The following is a 21,877-nucleotide window of genomic DNA, read 5'->3' as shown; positions in this document are numbered from 1 at the left end:
CATTCATTGTCCCTCCCCATTGTCCAGGTTTTTACCAAACCCAGCACCTACTAGTCATGTATGGAGCTACTTGCATTCATTGTCCATGTTTCTACCAAACTCAGCACCTACTAGTCATGTATGGAACTACTTGCATTCATTCCCCCTCCCCATTGTCCAGGTTTCTACCAAACCCAGCACCTACTAGTTATGTATGAAGCTACTTGCATTCATTGTCCCTCCCTATTGTCCAGGTTTCTACCAAACCCAGCACCTACTAGTCATGTATGGAGCTACTTGCATTCGTTGTCCCTCTCTATTGTCCATGTTTCTACCAAACCCAGCACCTACTAGTCATGTATGGAGCTCCTGCATTCATTGTCCCTCCCCATTGTCCATGTTTCTACCAAACCCAGCACCTACTAGTCATGTATGGAGCTACTTGCATTCATTGTCCCTCCCCATTGTCCAGGTTTTTGCCAAACCCAGCACCTACTAGTTATGTATGAAGCTACTTGCATTCACTGTCCCTCCCTATTGTCCAGGTTTCTACCAAACCCAGCACCTACTAGTCATGTATGGAGCTACTTGCATTCATTGTCCATGTTTCTACCAAACCCAGCACCTACTAGTCATGTATGGAGCTACTTCCATTCATTGTCCTCCCCATTGTCCATGTTTCTACCAAACCCAGCACCTACTAGTCATGTATGGAGCTACCTGCATTCATTGTCCCTCCCCATTGTCCAGGTTTCTACCAAACCCAGCACCTACTAGTTATGTATGAAGCTACTTGCATTCATTGTCCCTCCCTATTGTCCAGGTTTCTACCAAACCCAGCACCTACTAGTCATGTATGGAGCTACTTGCATTCATTGTCCATGTTTCTACCAAACTCAGCACCTACTAGTCATGTATGGAGCTACTTGCATTCGTTGTCCCTCTCTATTGTCCATGTTTCTACCAAACCCAGCACCTACTAGTCATGTATGGAGCTACCTGCATTCATTGTCCCTCCCCATTGTCCATGTTTCAACCAAACCCAGCACCTACTAGTCATGTATGAAGCTACTTGTATTCATTGTCCCTCCCTATTGTCCATGTTTCTACCAAACCCAGCAGCTACTAGTCATGTATGGAGCTACTTCCATTCATTGTCCATGTTTCTACCAAACTCAGCACCTACTAGTCATGTATGGAGCTACTTGCATTTATTGTCCCTCCCCATTGTCCAGGTTTCTACCAAACCCAGCACCTACTAGTCATGTATGGAGCTACTTGCATTCATTGTCCCTCCCCATTGTCCAGGTTTCTACCAAACCCAGCACCTACTAGTCATGTATGGAGCTACTTGCATTCATTGTCCATGTTTCTACCAAACCCAGCACCTACTAGTCATGTATGGAGCTACTTCCATTCATTGTCCCTCCCCATTGTCCATGTTTCTACCAAACCCAGCACCTACTAGTCATGTATGGAGCGACTTGCATTCACTGTCCCTCCCTATTGTCCATTTTTCTACCAAACCCAGCACCTACTAGTCATATATGGAGCTACTTGCATTCATTGTCCCTCCCCATTGTCCAGGTTTCTACCAAACCCAGCACCTACTAGTCATGTATGGAGCGACTTGCATTCAATGTCCCTCCCTATTGTCCATTTTTCTACCAAACCCAGCACCTACTAGTCATATATGGAGCGACTTGCATTCATTGTCCCTCCCCATTGTCCAGGTTTCTACCAAACCCAGCACCTACTAGTCATGTATGGAGCTACTTGCATTCATTGTCCATGTTTCTACCAAACTCAGCACCTACTAGTCATATATGGAGCTACTTGCATTCATTGTCCAGGTTTCAACCAAACCCAGCACCTACTAGTCATATATGGAGCTACTTGCATTCATTGTCCCTCCCCATTGTCCAGGTTTCTACCAAACCCAGCACCTACTAGTCATGTATGGAGCTACTTGCATTCATTGTCCAGGTTTCAACCAAACCCAGCACCTACTAGTCATATATGGAGCTACTTGCATTCATTGTCCCTCCCCATTGTCCATGTTTCTACCAAACTCAGCACCTACTAGTCATGTATGGAGCTACTTGCATTCATTGTCCAGGTTTCAACCAAACCCAGCACCTACTAGTCATATATGGAGCTACTTGCATTCATTGTCCCTCCCCATTGTCCATGTTTCTACCAAACCCAGCACCTACTAGTCATGTATGGAGCTACTTGCATTCATTGTCCCTCCCCATTGTCCAGGTTTCTACCAAACCCAGCACCTACTAGTCATATATGGAGCTACTTGCATTCATTGTCCCTCCCCATTGTCCATGTTTCTACCAAACCCAGCACCTACTAGTCATGTATGGAGCGACTTGCATTCAATGTCCCTCCCTATTGTCCATTTTTCTACCAAACCCAGCACCTACTAGTCATATATGGAGCTACTTGCATTCATTGTCCCTCCCCATTGTCCAGGTTTCTACCAAACCCAGCACCTACTAGTCATGTATGGAGCGACTTGCATTCAATGTCCCTCCCTATTGTCCATTTTTCTACCAAACCCAGCACCTACTAGTCATATATGGAGCTACTTGCATTCATTGTCCCTCCCCATTGTCCAGGTTTCTACCAAACCCAGCACCTACTAGTCATATATGGAGCTACTTGCATTCATTGTCCCTCCCCATTGTCCAGGTTTCTACCAAACCCAGCACCTACTAGTCATGTATGGAGCTACTTGCATTCATTGTCCCTCCCCATTGTCCAGGTTTCTACCAAACCCAGCACCTACTAGTCATGTATGGAGCTACTTGCATTCATTGTCCATGTTTCTACCAAACCCAGCACCTACTAGTCATGTATGGAGCTACTTCCATTCATTGTCCCTCCCCATTGTCCATGTTTCTACCAAACCCAGCACCTACTAGTCATGTATGGAGCGACTTGCATTCACTGTCCCTCCCTATTGTCCATTTTTCTACCAAACCCAGCACCTACTAGTCATATATGGAGCTACTTGCATTCATTGTCCCTCCCCATTGTCCAGGTTTCTACCAAACCCAGCACCTACTAGTCATGTATGGAGCGACTTGCATTCAATGTCCCTCCCTATTGTCCATTTTTCTACCAAACCCAGCACCTACTAGTCATATATGGAGCTACTTGCATTCATTGTCCCTCCCCATTGTCCAGGTTTCTACCAAACCCAGCACCTACTAGTCATGTATGGAGCTACTTGCATTCATTGTCCATGTTTCTACCAAACTCAGCACCTACTAGTCATATATGGAGCTACTTGCATTCATTGTCCAGGTTTCAACCAAACCCAGCACCTACTAGTCATATATGGAGCTACTTGCATTCATTGTCCCTCCCCATTGTCCAGGTTTCTACCAAACCCAGCACCTACTAGTCATGTATGGAGCTACTTGCATTCATTGTCCAGGTTTCAACCAAACCCAGCACCTACTAGTCATATATGGAGCTACTTGCATTCATTGTCCCTCCCCATTGTCCATGTTTCTACCAAACTCAGCACCTACTAGTCATGTATGGAGCTACTTGCATTCATTGTCCAGGTTTCAACCAAACCCAGCACCTACTAGTCATATATGGAGCTACTTGCATTCATTGTCCCTCCCCATTGTCCATGTTTCTACCAAACCCAGCACCTACTAGTCATGTATGGAGCTACTTGCATTCATTGTCCCTCCCCATTGTCCAGGTTTCTACCAAACCCAGCACCTACTAGTCATATATGGAGCTACTTGCATTCATTGTCCCTCCCCATTGTCCATGTTTCTACCAAACCCAGCACCTACTAGTCATGTATGGAGCGACTTGCATTCAATGTCCCTCCCTATTGTCCATTTTTCTACCAAACCCAGCACCTACTAGTCATATATGGAGCTACTTGCATTCATTGTCCCTCCCCATTGTCCAGGTTTCTACCAAACCCAGCACCTACTAGTCATGTATGGAGCGACTTGCATTCAATGTCCCTCCCTATTGTCCATTTTTCTACCAAACCCAGCACCTACTAGTCATATATGGAGCTACTTGCATTCATTGTCCCTCCCCATTGTCCAGGTTTCTACCAAACCCAGCACCTACTAGTCATATATGGAGCTACTTGCATTCATTGTCCCTCCCCATTGTCCAGGTTTCTACCAAACCCAGCACCTACTAGTCATGTATGGAGCTACTTACATTCATTGTCCCTCCCCATTGTCCAGGTTTCTACCAAACCCAGCACCTACTAGTCATGTATGGAGCTACTTGCATTCATTGTCCATGTTTCTACCAAACCCAGCACCTACTAGTCATGTATGGAGCTACTTCCATTCATTGTCCCTCCCCATTGTCCATGTTTCTACCAAACCCAGCACCTACTAGTCATGTATGGAGCGACTTGCATTCACTGTCCCTCCCTATTGTCCATTTTTCTACCAAACCCAGCACCTACTAGTCATATATGGAGCTACTTGCATTCATTGTCCCTCCCCATTGTCCAGGTTTCTACCAAACCCAGCACCTACTAGTCATGTATGGAGCGACTTGCATTCAATGTCCCTCCCTATTGTCCATTTTTCTACCAAACCCAGCACCTACTAGTCATATATGGAGCTACTTGCATTCATTGTCCCTCCCCATTGTCCAGGTTTCTACCAAACCCAGCGCATATGGTATTACGACATTCAATATATATATATATATAGATTTTAAGGTTTATATTCTCATTTGAAATGCATATAACTCTAGGGTAGCTACAATAGCTACAATAGCTACAAAAGCCACAATAATTACAACGTGGCAACGCCGTGAATGTGGTAGGAACCATGATATCACCTATGATGAGTGAACTGATTTATACTCTGGTCCTTGTTACTGGCTTCACGTTCTTCACCGTGTTCTCCCTGAAAGCTGTCCCAAGTCAGCACAGCATGGCGCTGATTAGGCGGAATACGACTGTTTGTGATTCAGCTGAACAGCATGCATTATTAATCACCCAATTACATATTGCCGGAAACAAACAGGGTAATCCGACTGCCGTAAGTGAGATGAAGAGGAGATATCTCATGACCCATCGATCATCTGGGGGTCACAGGGTAACTTATGTGCCTACAGAGAGGTGAAGCTGAGCCATCAGGACGGAGATGAGGCAGACAGGGTGCGAGGTAGACATGGTGCCCACAGAGAGGTGGGGCTGTGCTATCAGGATGGAGATGAGGTAGACAGGGTGCCCACAAAGAGGTGGGGCTGTGCTATCAGGATGGAGATGAGGTAGACAGGGTGCCCACAGAGAGGTGAGGCTGTGCTATCAGGATGGAGATGAGGTAGACATGGTGCCCACAGAGAGGTGGGGCTGAGTTATCAGGACGGAGATGAGGTAGACAGGGTGCCCACAGAGAAATGGGGCTGTGCTATCAGGATGGAGATGAGGTAGACAGGGTGCGAGGTAGAAGGGTGCCCACAGAGAGGTGAGGCTGTGCTATCAGGACGGAGATGATTAATGCCTCAGTGCTTCCATGGTTTCATTCACTGGACGAAGAGAGTCCGGAGTAGTCTTTCTTCATGAGTTCTTGAGATTAAGGATCTCAAAATGAATCCTATCAACTTATCTATCAAGTCTTTATCCCTTCATCTGTCCGTTCTAGAACCTACATATCCTCTGTTCCTTCTGTCCACTTTCTTTTCTACTTTTCTTCTTTTCCGTCACCACTATACTACCCAATAGCTGAAAGTAATACTTATATCCTGGAAGGTATGTACTATACATAACACAATGGAACACGTGAAGATCTGGGTTAGAGCTGGTCTTCATCATCCCATGCTTGTCGTAGAAGACAACTAACGGGATCGGCCTCGCTGTCTGGGTTTTTGCATGTCACTGTATCCTAAATATGTGGTCGATGTTCATAATGTCAATCACAGGATTGACTTATGTAAGGCCATTAACCTGGACTATTGTTGTGTTAAACAACAAAGAAACTAAACCAAACATCACATATGTGTCCAAATGCACACCTCCATAGACTTAAAAATCTATGGTGACATATCCCGTGCTCCTGGTTGGTAGTGCTCCGGCGAGGTGTGTCTCGAGGAATAATGGAAGGAGGGGGATATTCCAGTGGGGCTAATGCACGCCCTTGCATCAACTAAATCAATCTCTCATGCAAAATAGATGCGAGGCACGCGTTAACATGCATCGTATGCCTTATTTTCTGACAAATGTATACAATTACGGTAGCCATAAATATTCCAATGTGTCATGTGAACGAGTCTTCTTTTTATGATGAGGATTTTGTACAATATTTGCAAAAATGACATAACACACAGCAATTTAACTTCTGTTGTATTGTCTATTTGCATGTTAGAATTGAGTGGTTGTAGGAATCGAGTGATTGTTTGAACTACAGTGCCTGTTACGTCAGACCGTCCTTCAACGTACATCGAGCTGTAGCTAGAACCGCATACACTGTGTGTTATAAGTGATTGTGTAACTGTAGTCCTTCGGGGTGTTAACGTCCTCGTGTTTTGTCTGTTTCAGGGGATTCTATTTACAAGATAACAAAGGTAAGTTTAATGACCTATAAGTTTAATAACCCATAGCATTTCAGTTACTAGTAACATGGGCTGTAGTTCAATGGATCAGTGGTTAAGTGGTTACGTGCTGTGGTTCAGCAACTATAAACATACCTACACGCTGTGGTTCAGCTACTGTCAACATGGCTTTGTGTAGTGGTTCAGTTACTGCTACCAGTTATATGCTGTGGTTCAGGTACTGTTAACATACCATAGTGCTTTGACTCAGGTACTGTTAACACACCTACGTGCTGTGGCTCAGGTACTGTTAACATACCTACACACTGTGGCTCAGGTACTTTTAACATACATGCTGTAGTTTAGGTACTGTTAACATACCTACGTGCTTTGGGTCAGGTACCGTTAGTTAACATACCTACATGCGGTGGCTCAGGTACTGTTAACATGCCTACATGCGGTGGCTCGGGTACTGTTAACATACCTGCGTGCTTTGGCTCAGGTACTGTTAACATACCTGCGTGCTGTGGCTCAGGTACTTTTAACATACATACATGCTGTAGTTTAGGTACTGTTATCATACGTATATGCGGTGGCTAAGGTACTGTTAACATACCTACACACTGTGGCTTAGGTACTTTTAACATACATGCTGTAGTTTAGGTACTGTTAACATACCTACATGCTGTGGCTCAGGCACTGTTAACACACTTACACACTGTGGCTCAGGTACTGTTAAGATACCTACATACTGTAGTTTAGGTGCTGTTAACATACCTACGTGCTTTGGGTCAGGTACTGTTAAGATACCTACAAGCTGTGGCTCAGGTACTGTTAACATACCTACATGCGGTGGCTCAGGTACTGTTACCATACCTACATGCGGTGGCTCAGGTACTGTTACCATACCTACATGCGGTGGCTCAGGCACTGTTACCATACCTACATGCGGTGGCACAGGAACTTTTAACATACCTACATGCGGTGGCTCAGACACTGTTAACATACTTACACAGTGTGGCTCAGGTACTATTAAGATACCTACATGCTGTAGTTTAGGTACTGTTCACATACCTACGTGCTTTGGCTCAGGTACTGTTAACATACCTACATGCTACTGTTAGCATAAGTACATGCGGTGGCTCAGGTACTGTTGCCATACCTACATGCGGTGGCACAGGTATTTTTAACATACCTACATGCGGTGGCTCAGACACTGTTAACATACTTACACAGTGTGGCTCAGGTACTATTAAGATACCTACATGCTGTAGTTTAGGTACTGTTCACATACCTACGTGCTTTGGCTCAGGGACTGTTAACATACCTACGTGTTCTGGTTCAGTTACTGTTAACGTGCCTATATGCTGTGGTTTAGCTACTGTTTACAGTTACATGCTGTGGCTCAGGTACTGTTAACATGCTTACGTGCTGTGGTTCAGTTACTGTTAAAATGCCTTCGTGGTTACAGTATCGTTAACATACCAACGTGCTGTCGTTCAAGTATTGTTATATCCACATGCTGTCGCCCAGCTGTTGTTAACACCTCAGGTATTAAGATACCTAGGTGATGTGGTTCAGGTATTGTTAACATACATAGCTACTGCGGTTCGGGTTTTGTTATCATACCAATGTATAGTGGTTCAGGTATTGTTAACATTCCTGTGTGGTGTGGTTCAGGTACTGTTAACATACCTGTGTGGTGTGGTTCAGGTATTGTGAACATTCCTATGTGGTGTGGTTCAGGTACTGTTAACATACCTATGTGCTGTGATTCAGGTATTGTTAACATACCTATGTGGTGTGGTTCAATTCAAGCATTGTTAACATACCTATGTAGTGTGGTTCACGTATTGTTAACATACCTAGGTGATGTGGTTCAGGTATTGTTAACATACATAGCTACTGCGGTTCGGGTTTTGTTATCATACCAATGTGTAGTGGTTCAGGTATTGTGAACATACCTGTGTGATGTGGTTCAGGTACTGTTAACATACCAGTGTGATGTGGTTCAGGTACTGTTAACATACCAGTGTGATGTGGTTCAGGTACTGTTAACATACCTGTGTGATGTGGTTCAGGTACTGTTAACATACCAGTGTGGTGTGGTTCAGGTACTGTTAACATACCAGTATGGTGTGGTTCAGGTACTGTTAACATACCTATGTGGTGTGGTTCAGGTACTGTTAACATACCTAGGTACTGCGGTTCAGGTATACAGCGGTCACTGCATGCAATCTATGAATGGCTGGTGTTTCACATCCACCATAGTACGTTCATGGTAATATTTTACTGAAGTACCTGTTTTTGACACCAGTTTTAAAGAAACCAACACTGTGATTCTCTTTATCCAAATCACATATTCACATGATATATACTAACAAACACAACCAATGGTAAGTCTAAGTGTTTCGCTTGCTGGGGGTTCTTATAGCACCCGCAGCAAGTTAATACCTGAGACGGACAGCCTTTGACACTAAATCGCTCGGGGCTATTGCCTGTCACGTGAAATACCCAGCCAGGACATTCGACGAGTATTGGATTCAACATGACATGTCCCTCAATGTTTGTTTATCATCGGATCGACAGTTCACACTCTGCTGTGACGTCACGAGACTTCCTCCCAACTCTTTATTTACACTGACAACCATCGCACGTGCAGTATCGTCTGCCTACTCAATGAAATGTTTTGGTTTTACGACCAGGTGGAGTTTCGGCGATTCAGCGAACAGGTTCGAGATGTGAGCATGAACTTGAAGAACCGCTTCCGTTCTTCTACCTATCAGGTAAGTCATATTTCATTTCCAGTCTGATGCTGTGAATCTAAGATAGGGGTATAACCGTGCTGTTGTAGCTTATCGACTTATTTATCACACGTAGTCATGCTTGAAACACACTCTCACGTGGTACAATGTAATGTACAGTTAGGCCTGCTATATGATATCCCCTCCAATATGCGGATAATTACGAACCTGGATGAATTTCTTCCCTTCAGCCAAAGACCCAAATTATGCCCTGTTTGTAAAAAACAGTATCTGCTGATATGTAACCACAAGATTGTAGCGACTATACTGAGATAAGCGTGTTTACTTTTTGATCCCATTTAAAACTTGCAACGACATGAATTCACACGTGAACGTTAAGAGGTGGTTTTGACAAACCCGACAATTTAGTCTCTCCCTTCAACTCCCCTTCATTTGTTTGTTATATCCTACACGCTGCTCTCCGGTGGGGGTGGGGGATTTTTATTGACAAATCATATGGCGGTACATATTCGCTTATTCCATGACACATAATCTCTTCTACATTCCATTCATTGATTGTATGTAGCTTAGCGCGACGTTGGGATAATGTCTCTCTTCCCGAACAGAGTTACTCCCCGTTGTCCTTCTCTCAACATGCAACTGAGCGAAACACAGTGCTCATTATTGGAAACCGACGGGATGGGTAGTGTTTCTCACTGCCCAACTGTCCAACTGGTAGAACAGCTAGAATTCATTTCTCTATTTAAGTTTTATATCTTCATGAGATTATTACGGAAATACATGGTATATTGATCATATTTATTGTTTGAACTGGATGATAGAAAATATATAATAGTTGTCGTCTATTCACGAATAGCCCTTAATAAAACTATCGCCGCATGTTGTAAAAACTTTGCATCTGTAATTCCCTTCTTGAGAAAAACGGTGTATGAGTAAGTTGGGTGGTTAAATAGTGGTTTATGGAGGGCTACAACAGTACGGGGCTGTTTGTAACGAGTATTCGGCATGACAGTGCGGAGTCATGCTACTATCACTAATTTCGCAGACTAGTATTGGATTTCTAGAAGGAAGACTCCCCCGGGACGACGGGAATAGAAAGTCGATACATCGGCAGTTTGTTAAGTTGAGTATTCGCTAGCCCAGGCTATGGCCTACTTAATGTTGATTAAATGCTGAACGGGTCTTTTACCAACAGCGCTTAAAATGAAAGGCATATTTTCAAAGCTCTTGAAATATACCATGACGTCGCATTCCTTCAGCTATTGAAATATCTTGTGCATTTGGGTAATTTGACGATCAAAAGCTCTTTGGTATTTATTATTTACTGAGACAATGATCGACTCTCACGCAGCACATGAGAGGGACACGTCCTGAATGTGTGTCAAGTTGGTACAGCAACGGCATTGTTAATGACGCAGTGCGAGGTGGTGACCAGGTATTATAGAGTGAGTCATGACAAGGTGGTGACCTGGTATTATATAGTGAGGCATGACAAGGTGGTGACCTGGCATTATATAGTGATTCATGACAAGGTGGTGACCAGGTATTATATAGTGAGGCATGACAAGGTGGTGGCCAGGTATGATATGGCGAGGTATGAGAAGGTGGTGACCAGGTATTATATAGTGAGGCATGACAAGGTGGTGACCTGGTATCATATAGTGAGGCATGACAAGGTGGTGACCAGGTATCATATGGCGAGGTATGAGAAGGTGGTGACCAGGTATTATATAGTGAGGCATGACAAGGTGGTGACCTGGTATCATATAGTGAGGCATGACAAGGTGGTGACCAGGTATCATATGGCGAGGTATGACAAGGTGGTGACCTGGTATTATATAGTGAGGCATGACAAGGTGGTGACCTGGTATCATATAGTGAGGCATGACAAGGTGGTGACCAGGTATCATATGGCGAGGTATGACAAGGTGGTGACCTGGTATTATATAGTGAGGCATGACAAGGTGGTTACAAGATATATAGAGAGGCAGGGCAATGTGATGACCGTGTATTATATACAGTGAGTCGGGGCGAGGTGGTGACCAGGTATTATTTAGAGAGGCGGGGCTAGGTGGCGACCAGGTATTTAGAGAGGCTGGGCGAGGTGGTGACCAGACGTATTTCGATTACAGAAACTTGATATACAATAATCTGGACGTCTACAGTCTGCCGAGTCAAGCCTGTTGACACACATATCTGTTCTTTTACTTTAGAGTCTCTGATCCTAGCATGGACATGTTCAGCACTAAATGCAGGTATTTCTGCTCAGTTTTAAGTCTATGACAAAGTATGGCAGTTAATGTCACATTGACGCTACGATTACTTTGTCGAACGGATCCCGATGTCCGGGGAATGACGAGATTTTCTACTTTCCTTCATTTCGACGTCAGATCTTGTTTCATTTCCATTTTAGACACTAAATGCCCGTCTTTAGTGACTGTAAAATTCAAATGGATAACCACTGTGGACCCATAGAGTTGCCTTAGTTAGACGGGTTGGAATCCCGATTCATGTTTAATGTAGTTATTATTATTGTCATTTTGTGCCAAAACTTCCTTCCATGGTAGTCACAGTCCCTGTACTATCTTCGAACAGCCTACGTGATATACTGAATGTCAGCTCAAAAACAACCACGAAGCACTAGGGCAGAAGTTGGGTCACGCATGTTCTGTCTCAGCAGACCCTGAAACTTGCACAGCAGTTCAATTTGGAAAGGTAACTTTCGTGTAATAATCATTTCAAATACAGTTTACATGATTGTTCGACATCTTGCAAACTGCCCCGCTACTATCGGTGGTAATTGCATCTAACCATGCACTGGTTTGGGACATGGACACAATGTCAAGATATCACTGACATATTACCTGGAGATACAGCTGAACTGCACCACAAAGTACGTGTCAACAGGCGTGACCAACGTCACAAAGACAAGCATATACTGTTTCAGTTTATAATGGCGTGGAGATGGCAATGAGCGATCTGAGTTGCGCTGTACAGCAACATGTCGCAAACAGGCTTCGCCTCGGGCACGCCATACTGGTAATAGTTGTAGAGGCAGCATTGCCCACATGTAATTAAGGCGTACTGAATACACCTACTCTAAGTCGACTTTTGAAATTATGTTAAATTTTCTCTTAACTGGTATTTTGAAATAAAAACATCGAATTTCCAAGTCGAGGATATTATACAATATACGTGCGTCAGCGTTTTTGTTCCGTTTTGTGAAGAAATGTTGTTACTGAAAAACGAATGGATTTGCTTACGATAGCGAGACCAAATCCGAACAAATCGCGCTGGTTAAAAGTAAACTTCCTTGTTTCTTTAATAATTATACCGTGTTATTATATATTAAAACAGTTATTCAGAAGAACCTGTCAGTATTTTCTCCGTTAAGTTGTTTCATGCAGTGTGGCGGGTGTGTCTGACATGGAGTTGCTTGCTGATTCCTTGGGTTTGGATCGGATCAGAGACACACGCAAAAGTGGGACTGAAAGTACTTTGTCTTCGTTTTGACTTTTGCTACAGTTGACTACACCGTGACTTGGTCTTCGATAATAAATATAACTTGTTCATGATAATGGCTTTCATGGAAGAGATTAGATAAACTTTGATAATATATATGTATACTAGTATATTTGTTTACATTTCGTTGCAACCCAATAAATCAAGGTTCCTATCTTCCGATCTGACATGAAACCATTGCACACCAGTTAAGGTATCCATGGTCATGGCGACGGTTACCACCCACATAAAGAGATAATTGTTTCATTACCATAGCAGCAAGCGAACATTACTTTTCTCTTACAATGGAAACTACAAACTGGTGTATTCAGAGTATTGATTTTCATGGGTATTGCAAATATGGCCTCTACGTGATGGTATCTGAGAGGACATTGTTACTTCTCCACAAACTGAGGAGAACAAGAGCATGATTGAAGTTTTGACAAAGCTCAGTTACAGAAATCTACGACCGTTCTGCTAATCGGCCCAAAGAACTGGGATTAAACATATACGACTTGGTAACCAGCTCGGAAGGCGGATTAAAGGTCTCCAGCATAAGAAAAACAGACCGCGAATAACGCACACCGGTTAACTCAAATTACAACCCGGAGGTGTTGTTTAAACTCTGTAATCGCCCTTAATTAACAATTGTGGTAGGGTCATAGGGCTGTGTGTGATATATAGCGGCAGTATTGTCCCTGACGCTGGATGTACCGGTGAGCTATTGAGGATAACCCTAACCAAAGGCTGTACACATTTATCACTGAGAAAGGGAGTGCCATCAGACACAAGTGGTCAATCAGTCAGGTTAAGTGGACCCCATAATTATGAATGCTACACCTTATGTGATGTGTGACATCTTTGTTCCGGAGCAGAGCTCAAGCCTGTGAAGATGCACGTGGTAAGTTGAAAACTTCTGTGAAGAACCGGTTGTCAATAACTGACTTTATACTTCCATATCTGAACCGCTGCACTGCACACGCCACTGGAATAACTACTTAAATATATTGGTGTCGACTCTCAAACTGTCCATGTGTTATCCTTGGATACACCAGTTGATAACTTGTCATCACCTACAAGTAAAGTCATGTCTTCACGCTTTACCCCCAGGACATATATTTAACGCATGGTTAAGCATATGGGGACCGACGAGTTATCATCAACAGTTTAGCTGACAATAGTCTTCACTTGGAAAGACCCACGTGTTTCCTGATCCAGAACATACAACATAATGAATCGCCAATACTTCTTTGAGGGTCTCGTTACTGGAAATGAGCAGGATATATATCGTGACATCCTTCATTGGCCCAAGTCTTCATACAATGTAACTGTTGTGCCTCTATACGCCGAATATTCCCGAACATGATACATATCTGAAGACTGTAATGGCCGTCGTGGTCAGGGACAGGGCGCCATGCAGAAAAACCGGTAGAGCATACATCTGAAGGCAACACTTGCCACAGCCAGGCCATGTGGTGGGTGGAATAAGTTGCCTGAAGCCTCATCGACCCCACTGTTGGTTCTTCATTTAGTATATAACACAGTACCTGCCGTTGATGTACCTGTCGACAGTGGCAGTGACAGAGGCCTGCACCGACAGTGTGTTATCTGCCAGAATCGATCGATTACCTCGGCTGCGACTGTGAGGACGACCTAGCGTCACAGTTCCTGGAAACTGGTCCATGAGTAGATGGACGATATACGCTGTCATTTGTCTGCATCCAGGTGGACCTGTAGAAGGGAGAGGGGCAGAAGACATATCTACTTTTATAGCTTCACAGGTGTGTTGTCATCATTCCCAACACCGTGGTGACATATTACCCGAGGAACAGCTTACGTGGTCCCATCTTACAGTGGAACTTACAGCACTAGTGTCATTGAATGGAACTGTATGTGGTGGTGCAGCAGAACTGACATATACACAGCCTGATGGAGGAATTACATTCTCGCTGTCATTCTGCATGTGAGAATGCGACGTTTTTTACATTGCGTAATATCCTGGCAGAAGGCTGAGGACACATGCTCCAGAATCCACCCCTAGCTTCATATGTATATTGAGCACATGGGTGGATATAACCACTGCGACTTCGAGAACGTGCGATTGAGCACCGAGTCTGTGTCGTTCTTCCGTCCGGACACAGCGATGTCGGGGTTGAGGAGGCGGAGACATGCGGGAAGGCGGAATCGAACGAGTGTAAGATGAGCAAAGTCTAATTTCATCCCCTGTCAGTGAAGTTATGGCTGATTTTAGCCTGTTCATGTTAGTTTAGGATGTATGTATCTGCGGCTCGGTCAGGGGACTTGGTTAATGCATGTCATCGTATCCCAAAGACGTATATAGGGGCTCATGATGCCAGTCAGTTGATTTTCTCATTCACCAGAATCGTCAATTTACAGACAGTTGTCATATAGCTTGAATAATGCTGAATGGAACAGTAATAGTAATAGTAATACCCTCGATTCTTGTCCGCACTAACTCACGCTTAACGTGCCTAGATCTGTATTCGAACTATAGATATTACCATGTGCTGGTCCAGTAATGTGATTTCCGACAAAAATTTACTATTATCGGAGGCATTATTAAGATTACGCTAAGCTTTTAATCAGCGTTTGGAGATGTAAGAACACCATGAAACAATATAAAATACAACTCTGCCTTATGTATCGTGAAACATAGAGCAGTCTGCAGCAGATAAAGGCCGTATGGCAACTGGGATCTAGTGTAAAAGATCATTACCAAACTGCCCCTGTAGAAATTTACAAAGATCTGAACTGTTGGTTAATAGCATGTAACATGCAGTGATACATGGATTCTATTGAACATGAACTTAGACTCCAATGCACACACCTATCGAACTGACAGTTGGTAGTTGTTATATCTGAAGTCACCCTTTATATAGCATAATGTTTCAAAATCCAACTGAAGACTTCAGCTCGTACAAGTTCAAAAGCCAAATTAGATGTTGTAAAGCCAGCCCAAGTTTGATGCTTGTAGTAATATATGCACCTAAACTTCACCCGGATGAACACGATACATGAATACGGTTTTAACATTATCAGCATTAAATGATACTTTAGTCGGGTCTTGTTATGTGTTTGTCCATTTCTCTCCACATACAGTTTCGGGTGACGTGAAACGTTTGTGACTTTCGCAATACTAATGGCATTTCATCAGAAAGTAGTATTCTCACAATGTTATTTATGACAACGTGATTTCTCGAGTCAGCGATTAATCAACTCACCTCAATACCTATATATGAGAAAATGTATTTATTGACTCAATACAAAAACATAGGAATTAAATTAGAATTATGGCTCTTGATTTCGTATGAAAAGGAGCACATGGTCCAAGACTGGCCAGAATCCACCGTGAAGGTGCCGGTTCTGAAGATCTTCTTGATGCAGAATAGACAACTACAATAATGCATCAGGTGTGCGATAGACCATACTGATGAGAGAGGGGCGGGCACTAACTTCCCACTCGACTATTTGGTATAGCGTTTATAAAATCGTTTGGCCGTCACGTTCTTTTTCAGCGCCACAAATGTCTGAAAGTAAGATACAGTCAACACGTAAATCTGACATGGTAACCCAGTTGTAATATCATTCATATAAATTCGGTATATTGAGCATGTATGACTATGCACTGATAACACCTCTTCCATCATGCTGTTTTCTCTCCCAAATATGTTGGTCTTATTCAGATCATACCAATGTACTTTGTGACTAGGATATCTGCCCTAGATCTAGTGAGTGAGTGAGTGAGTGAGTGAGAAATGGACTTCACATATTGTACCTTCACTCATATCTCGACTAACAACTAGTCTAGGAAATGAACATATTTTACAGAAAAAATGATCATAGTATAAAAGAATATATACATGTATTGAAAAGGAATCATTAGCCTTTCTTTATTTAGGATATATAGAGAATCTCGCCCAAGTGTCTACTGATATGAATTATACCAACAAGAGCTGATAAAGTTACAAGTATTGGAGGCTTGCTTAAGATATTTTTTAACTATCAAAGAGTGTTGATATAATTGATTATCTTAGAATCATTCTTCATTTGTTTTCAATGAAAAATGTACATCTCTCAACTTTGTACTACCATTAGACTTGCAGTGCAGCGGTGTCATAGCATTGAGACTTCACAGCATTGTTAGCTCATTGTACAAAATCTACTACTACTAAAACGATATGCCCTTGGAGATATCGTTTGATCTTACACAAGCGATATCTCCTGTGGAACACAGTTTTGGATGATAAATGCTACATATTTATCTTGCGTGAGATCTCTTTGATATATCTGTCTCAGGGTCTGCATAACAGACTAACCTATATCATGTTTAGACAACTCATAAGTATTAATGGGTATGGTCGAGAGAAAGCTAGTGGTGGTTATGTATGCAAATATTATATTCATTTAAGAAAATCGTTCTACCTTCTTAAAACCAACATCCCATGTACCCGTAGAGATTCGGGTAGGAAGAGGGTTTCAGCAACCCATGGTTTTCTCAAGAATCAGCGAACAGGGCAGGGTTGACACATGTCAACGTATCCCTGTTGCGTAGATCGGTGCTCATGCTCTTGATCACTGGATTGTCAGATTGATTACTGGATTATCGATAAACCACCGCATTATAGATGGAATATTACTGTGTGCGGCGATAAGAAAATCGTATGCGTTAGCGATATTGTAAGACGCTTCATCTACTTTATTGTTGGCGCTTGATTGGCGCATGACAGAGCATGCTTACGATGACGAGTGTGTCTCCTTCGAGTTCTCGTGTGATTGTCGAGTTTTCGCCATCTTCCTTCACTGCCGTCTGGTGGTGTATTAGTTTGTCTCCTTCCAGGACAATGGTTGACTGGTGAAACAATGTTGAAATCAGACGAAACAAAGCTACTGATCACTGGCAGATCTTCCCTTTCGAAAGCACTGAAGGCTGAGAATATTAGACACAATATATTTTACAGCTTCGTTGTTAGTGCAAGCTATGTGGTTAAGATATATTTGGTTTTACTAAATAATCAAACAATGTAATTGTAATGAATGTCTGTGTAGTTAACGATGTTGACACCCAACACACCTTGACCTTTCTCCCATCCATAGTTTCCTCATCAAATTCCTCCCCAAGCTTGAATATTAAGTGAGCGTTCTTGAAGGTTGATGTGATGTGGATTTCCCAGTTGTCTCCATCTTGCTTGATTTCCTCGTAGCTCGTGATAGAGAGACCCATCTTCCTCAATATAATGTTCACCCCTACGGTGACATCATGCAATAACATTACTGGTTACCCACCAGCAAGTACAAGAAGGTAGTTCTGCATATATAATATCTTATTTTTCGACCAGTTTATAATTATAAGTTAGTGGAACAAAAGCTTCTTGTATGAAAAAGTTACATAGGCTAGTGATACGTGACGGTAGTGGGCGCATGGGTGATGTATCAGCCGAAATATTAGTGACACTAGTTTTTGGTCACCAAACGGGTGTGGAGAGTGACACAAAGTTACATTAAGACAAACAAATGTTTACTAAAGCCAGGAGGGGAGTTCAATATGCACTATTTGATTTGATTTGGGCTACAAATATCACTAAATATTCTATTGCCAAAGAGAATTTAACTTCACGTGATTAGTTACGTTATTATATTTTACTTTTATTCTTTCTTTGAAAGTAGCTAAACCACGTGTTAAAAAGCTGGTGGTTGTGTGGTGCTTGTGACTTGACATACAACACGCTTACTGACCGACAGCCTTCATATATTCGTCCATGTTTTCATGACGTTCCAACTGCCAATTTCCAAGCAATGCAGCCATCTTGTAGTACCTGCCAATCACCAGCAGTATTAACCACGCGTAGTTACTTATTGCATGCTAGAAAATAACATAACAGATAATGACATGGTTTATAACAGGGCAAAGAGCCATTAGTGACTTCTAGTCGACAGCGTGGACAGCTTGATTGGATCAAGGATTTGACATACAATAACGACGTATCACCAGCTTCAGGTGAAATGACATCATATTGATATCATCGATGCTCATTTATGGCATTTACCCATCCTGCGCGAACACGCATGATATTTACATATTTGATTATACGGACACAAGTACCTCACAATACACCCCAAATATACTTCACAGTTCCGCTGCTACCCACAACTGCCATTTGGCATATACATGGTTCTTTCCAATCTACGCACATTGTGGACCCATACAACGGGGTTCACACATCCACCCCCGTACCATACATATACGTGCAGCAGTCGAAGGAGAGCTACGTTGATACAGTTCATATTATAAAGTATCTGCGCCCTCGGTGTATAACAAGTGTTACCATGACTCTGCTAAAAGTTAAACCAGCATTACAAAAACACAAACAAAAAAACCCCCCAAACATATAGGAGCCATCTCCACACTAAAGACGACCTACCTGTTGTTCTTGTCCTTGACTCCTACCGATCTGTGTAACTGAAGGTCTAAGTCTGTCACTGATAACAGTCTGGGGTTTGTGATAACGTTATTTGCCTTTACCTGGCGGTATCGGGGAGGTATGTAAGTTACATTGATGAAACAGCGCTCTTTGTACACATGACCTGGACAGGTCTAAATGGAAGATATCAGTGTAGCATTAACTGCACAACCCATGAACAGACAGTGACTGACATATTGTGAGTAAGGCCAATTTTCCCCAATGTCACCAGCCGTATTCGCAGGGCGAATGTGTTACACTGACATATTTTAAGTTTCAACCGTATAAGGACGACTTTCACACCACACACTTACCTTTCGTTTTTCTTTACCAACTGTTGTTTGTTATCAGAAGGTGTACAGTTCTGGAAAACCCGGAGGAGGAGGAGGGACAGGGGACAGTCTGAACCAGGTGTATCACAGCCACCTGGCCGCTAGCCTCAAGGCCTTCCAACACAAACAGTGGCTGCCTCTCAAACATGACGAGTTCGAGCCCACCGTCACCCGATGCAGGCCCATCAGTGGAAGGGCCGACAGACGGTACGTGTAGCAGCAAAATGGTGATTATTGTGCAAGTGGTAATTTTACAAAATATTTGGGATTGTATTCTCAGGCTGTCATTTGAATAGCATACTTATTGCAAAGCCCGTGCAGTGACAGGTATATATATATGAAGTAATCTGGAAGACTGTTGTGCTTTAGCAAATCTTTTTTTGTTGTTGTTTCAGACCTCCTTCGAGTCGACCATCAAGCGCTGTGCCTAGGCCTCCTCAGCGGCCGCGTTCTGTGCCACCTGGAGCCTATCGCCCTTCCAATGGGCTCAGGACAAGTGAGACCCCTGATGTAACACAGGGGAATTTCGATACCCTCAGTCCCAACGTCCTGGCCGACCTCCTAGGGAAAAGCACGATCACGCCGCACAGCTTTGGGGACCGAGTTAAAGATGATGATATGAGCACCAGTGGGATAGACAGTCCTAACTCTGAAAACGACGACTCTTCGTCTGATTCTGAGCGCGAGCCGGAGCCGCCTGTAGACAGCAACAGACCGGTACCCCAACTACAACTGCGACCAGAAAAGTTGGATGCTATCTATGTGCCTGAGGATAGGAAGGATAGACGTAGGTTCGACTTTGACGCCGAGCATGTTGACATTCCTCCTTACGAGTTTGAATCTGCCTTGCCTGAACCGTTTGGTCGTTTAGATCTGAAGGTGATAGCCCGCCAGAAGTACGACTGGCGCGACATACTGTCAGTGCGGCCCAAGGCCAAAGTCGTGGAGACCATTCTTGACCGTTTGATAGACATTGAGAAACTGCAAAGTGAAACGGTCGAATGGGAAACAAAGAGATTGCGACAGAGGACCAAACAAAGAATCCCAAGTGCTAAGCCACGAGACAGGCGGTGCTGTAACACCTGCCTTCAGCCTGCATGTGTTGGAGACTGTCCCGAGAAGGCACTGCAACCAAACACCTGTACCCTGTGCCGCCAGCAATTGTGTACCGGAAGTTGTCATGACAACAGGTACGAGTCCTACACGAGGCAAGTTCATCAAGAAGAACAGATAGAATCAATTCTCTGCAATCCAGTGCCCCGTATATGTATTACCTGCCAGAAAAAACATAATGCTAAACTCATCAACGCAAACAACGCAATCTTAAGACGGCCCAAGTCCGGTAACACAACCTACAGTCGAGGACGCAGTTCCGTCAAACCCCGTGACCTGCGACCTCGCTCTATAACCGACGTGACTTCGGAAATCATCAAAGACATTGAGAAGCTTGGTGTGGAGCCCGTACAACCGAATCGACCAAACACTGGCAAGTACCAGCGGCCAAGAAGCAGGAACTCGCTGCTGCCAGGGAAATCCTACTTCTCCAACAGAAAGGACTCACTTACTGAACTTGAAAAGGCGAGAAAAAGGAAACTTAGATCTCTGCGTGTAAAGCGACCTAAAAGTGTCGTCTGATGTCTGTTGTCCTTAGGTCACACACGTACATTGCTATAGTTTGTTTTAACATATGCGCTTTATGTTAAAGCTTGATATTGCCAATTTAAATAAAATAATTCTGTCAATTGCTAAATAAACAGTAATTAGTATACAGGAAATGTTGTCAGTTTTAGATGATGTACTGTTTAATACGCGAATCTACTGTACATTGCATAACAGATAATTCCACACTCGATTACTTACAGACCGCTGCTGTACATCTGCATTGTTGCAGAGTGTGGCGTTAAACACCAACCAACCACCACAAATCTGATAACACAAACTATGTGAACATCCTTCTGTTATCACCCTGGTAACAATACTGACCAGTGGGATGCCGCGCCATTCAACTGGAATAGCAAAGAAAATAAAAATAAAAATAAACAACAATAAAATTGAAACAGTGCTCTCTAATACCCCCGACCGACAACTTTTACAGAAAGTTTAAAATGTATGAATTATCTTAACTCTTAACAAAATGTATCTATCTGCACTGCACTTTTGCTTGGATTAAATATGCCAAATGTTAACAAAACCTCCATGAAAGATAATCCACCTATTCAGAACAACACATGTATAACCCCAGTAGTTTTAGGAATGTATACGTCTTTGA

The 21,877-nt window shown here is 43.1% G+C and overlaps 2 protein-coding genes across 4 annotated transcripts in view; one reads left to right on the top strand and one right to left on the bottom strand.

Annotated features, from left to right (window-relative positions):
• The window catches only part of LOC137257374 (uncharacterized), a 49,531-nt gene extending 27,883 nt beyond the window's left edge, over positions 1-21,648 (top strand). For 2 of the 3 annotated variants that reach the window (XM_067794704.1, XM_067794703.1), the window contains 4 exons: positions 6,539-6,564; positions 9,237-9,317; positions 19,628-19,815; positions 20,004-21,648. In XM_067794704.1, coding sequence (XP_067650805.1) covers positions 6,539-6,564; positions 9,237-9,317; positions 19,628-19,815; positions 20,004-21,243 — 1,535 coding nt within the window. In that variant the 3' untranslated portion in view covers positions 21,244-21,648. Of the gene's footprint in view, positions 1-6,538; positions 6,565-9,236; positions 9,318-14,458; positions 14,992-19,627; positions 19,816-20,003 lie in introns of those variants that run through there. The other variant, XM_067794705.1, reaches the window with a different exon arrangement.
• LOC137257375 (fatty acid-binding protein homolog 6-like) lies at positions 16,053-19,271 on the bottom strand. The gene is made up of 5 exons (XM_067794707.1): positions 19,238-19,271; positions 18,552-18,631; positions 17,890-18,062; positions 17,557-17,667; positions 16,053-16,345 (listed from the first exon to the last, which is right to left on the bottom strand). Exons 2-5 carry the CDS (start codon positions 18,619-18,621, stop codon positions 16,283-16,285), a joined length of 417 nt encoding a protein of 138 aa, XP_067650808.1. The 5' UTR covers positions 18,622-18,631; positions 19,238-19,271; the 3' UTR covers positions 16,053-16,282.
• Positions 21,649-21,877: the final 229 nt, after the last annotated feature.

The sequence above is a fragment of the Haliotis asinina genome, chromosome 12, assembly GCF_037392515.1.
Source record: "Haliotis asinina isolate JCU_RB_2024 chromosome 12, JCU_Hal_asi_v2, whole genome shotgun sequence".
In the NCBI taxonomy this organism is placed as follows: domain Eukaryota; kingdom Metazoa; phylum Mollusca; class Gastropoda; order Lepetellida; family Haliotidae; genus Haliotis; species Haliotis asinina.
The sequence above is the reverse complement of the archived record's forward strand: the minus strand, read 5'-3'. Positions and strand labels throughout refer to the sequence as shown.

Excerpts from the sequence above, each read along its gene's own strand:
- LOC137257375 (XM_067794707.1), bottom strand. The coding sequence starts at position 18,621 with ATGGCTGCATTGCTTGGAAATTGGCAGTTGGAACGTCATGAAAACATG. Across the intron at positions 18,063-18,551 it reads CGAATATATGAAGGCTGTCG|GGGTGAACATTATATTGAGG; the intron begins GTCAGTAAGCGT and ends ATGTCACCGTAG. Across the intron at positions 16,346-17,556 it reads AAGGAGACACACTCGTCATC|ACATTTGTGGCGCTGAAAAA; the intron begins GTAAGCATGCTC and ends TCTTACTTTCAG.